At 38.2% G+C, this 2,968-nt stretch overlaps 1 protein-coding gene across 1 annotated transcript in view; it reads left to right on the top strand.

Moving 5' to 3' along the window:
- Positions 1–2,739: 2,739 nt before the first annotated feature.
- Positions 2,740–2,968, top strand: part of SNAPC1 (small nuclear RNA activating complex, polypeptide 1, 43kDa) — a 13,951-nt gene continuing 13,722 nt past the window's right edge. The window contains exon 1 of the mRNA XM_009891215.1: positions 2,740–2,825. Coding sequence (XP_009889517.1) covers positions 2,740–2,825 — 86 coding nt within the window. The remainder of the gene's footprint in view (positions 2,826–2,968) is intronic.

Below are 2,968 nucleotides of genomic sequence, written 5' to 3'. Positions count from 1 at the left end.
CTACTGAACAGAACACACATCTCATTCAAGTGTCGCAGCACTTATGCAAATTACTCAAACTGTAATTGTCCAGCATGAAAATAGACATTTCACCGGCCAGGAATACTTTTTTTTTTTCATAGGAGTTCACCTGAGTTGGGTATCCAGCTTTCATTAAAAATACCATTAGCAATTAGACTCCCTGGAAAGCTCCATTCTAGAGAATTGTGACTTTTGATCTAAATTCTAAAAAGGAGTTGTCATTTTCCTTCTGCTTCTCTGTTTACCTTGAGCAAGGCTTGCCAAGTTACCAAAAAGTTAAAGAGTTTGCTACTGGACTTATACAGTATGGTAGATTTTGTGAATAATAGCAGTATTCTCTCATGAAGAAGTGGTATATTTTAATGGAATTCTTTTTTGGAACCAAGTACAACGTATTGCAATTGATATCTCTTGAAACATTTTGACATACTTGTGACTGTATTTCTTTTTGATTGTGTAACAGTATAAAATTCAATAAAAGAGAGGGTTTGTTTCTAATTCATGACATCTGTGATCTTTCTGTTCATCTGTTATCCCTGTTCTAAAAGATGGAGATGACAGATGGCAAAATAATTTTTTAAAGTGAACCAAAGGACCACTGTGCATTGTAACTAAAACTCCTTGCATGTTTGAGGTCTGACTTACCTACTACTGAAGTCAAAAACTTTGACACTAAGCATACATGGGGCCCGTTTTCCAGAAGCATTTCTAAATTCTGTCTCGCCCTTACAGCTGAATCCTGTTCACCTTAGACACAATGGTTATCCCACCTGAATTAATTAGACTACATGCATGAACAAAAAAGGTTAAATATACCATTTATCAAGTTGGACATTAAGGACAGTGTAGGTTTTCCTGTGGGAAGCTAAAGAGAGAAGAAAGTAACAGGTACAGAGCCAGGGGGGACAGAAAGTGTTTATGAAACCTCTGAGTAACCACTTCAAGAATGCCCTTAATAACAAAACAGAAACTAGTTTGAATCCAAGGTGATGTCTCCAGGTGAATTGATTTGCTCTCAGTACATGCAAATAACTTGACAAGAACTTGTGACTCTTGTTGTCTTGTTAAATCAGTACTGTTTCCTATTGCACAATTAAAAATACTTGCAACATTTTTGCTTGGTTGGGACGTCAGAAAGCAGAAGGCACATGCAGGTGCTGTCACAGTAGAGTATGATCCTGTTAGTTGGTATTAGTGATAGGTTTGTACATACAGAAGTTTGAATACACTATTTAATAAAATGTATCCATGATTTATTTTCATTAAAATCCATTAAAACATGATTTATTTTCATGTTTTCAATTTGAAAATGTGTTCTAATACAATCATACAAGAGTTCAGGGTTTTTTTTAAAAAAAGGAGTTGTCTTGTGCTATGTGCAATTGGAGAATGCCCTGTTATTTATATCTATGCAGGATAAATGGCTTTTTAACTTGCAATTTAGAAGCTAGGAATTAACAGGGTAAACAGGACTTGATTTTTTTTTTCTTAGGAGTTAAATAAGAATATGAAGAATACATAGCAACCAGCACGATCTTCCTTACATCATGTAATTATTTTTTTTTTTTAATTTTAGTTTGCAAGGCATTCTATTAAGAATTAAAGTGTACTAATGAAAAATCTGAAGGAGCACTATGTGAAAACACACAATTTATCAAGAGTATTAATGAGCCCAGAAATTGACACTGTATTTCATTGTATATACCAGAAAAGGGGAATTCTACCAAAAGACCCTGTTCCTTTTTTTTTTTATTATTTTTCTGCATTTTCATTCTTTACACTGTAGCCAAACTTTCTGCAAGGAAAGACTTAGTACTCGTTAACATATAAGCACATCATCCTCACCCTCACTTCATCTTACATTATCTTACACAATGAAAGAGTCATGGCACGCAACCCCATCTGCCTTAGAAAAAAAAAAAATAAATTCCATCCAGCGTTTCTTGAAACACCATCTCTGAGAAATCACAATACTTGATGCACGCTTAAAATACAAAAATCAGAAAACACACTCAAACTTTATAAATTCGACATCACTCCAGAGCCAAGCTCCTCTGCTCCTTTTAGATTAAGGGATAACTCCTGTAACGAAGTAGGGCTCGGCTTGATCTGCAAGTAATGACAAACTCATTCCTCATGTGTCAATTATTAACTTGCTTGTGCTTTGAATCCTTAAGTCCCTTGGGGGGGAAGTACATTGTAACAGTTTTCCCAACAGCTTTGGCATTCTGTTTCAAAATCAGTACAATCTGTTGAAGACAGGGTCGCATACTGCATGAACAGGGTCACTCCCCTATGTCTCTAAACATGAATCCAAACGATAGATGAAAGTGTCCTGTCTTTTCAGAAAAAAAACACCAACCAAAACAAACCAAAAATCCAACCCAAACCCCAGCAGGTGCAGCTCTCCCCCTGCAGCTGCTAAAACCTGCCCGGTTCATATTTAACAGCTCTGGTAACGCGTCTGTTCCTATAATCAATGACAGTGGCAATCAGTGGTGCTTAGAGACAACAGCTGTTTAGCTGATGGCCATTCATTTCCTACTCATCTATACAGGCTGCTAAAGGTTGGATTCCAACAGCCTTTTGGGAAATACAGTAAATACGGAAAGATGCTTTGGTGCCTGAAGCATTGTGAAAGCTACTGTCACCGTAGGAGCTGATAGCTTGAAGCACCTAGCTTTAAGGAGCAACCTTTGGATCAATTAGTTGCCGCTAATGGTGAACTGGAGAACAGCACGGTACCAGAGACGGCAGAATTCAAAGCTCATTTTGCAGCGGGTAATTATTGGAGAAAGCGAAACGTGATTTTTTAACCTGGTCGCAGTGCGAAACTCCTGCGGGTGTTAAACATCCCAAAAAGCAGCACGCACCCGCGCGCTCGCTGCTTTTCCCACACGCCCTTCTTCACCCCCCGAGGCTGCCCCAGCGCAGGGGGCCGACCTCC

Source organism: Charadrius vociferus, unplaced genomic scaffold (genome assembly GCF_000708025.1).
Source record: "Charadrius vociferus isolate BGI_N301 unplaced genomic scaffold, ASM70802v2 scaffold308, whole genome shotgun sequence".
In the NCBI taxonomy this organism is placed as follows: Eukaryota; Metazoa; Chordata; class Aves; order Charadriiformes; family Charadriidae; genus Charadrius; species Charadrius vociferus.
The sequence above is the reverse complement of the archived record's forward strand: the minus strand, read 5'-3'. Positions and strand labels throughout refer to the sequence as shown.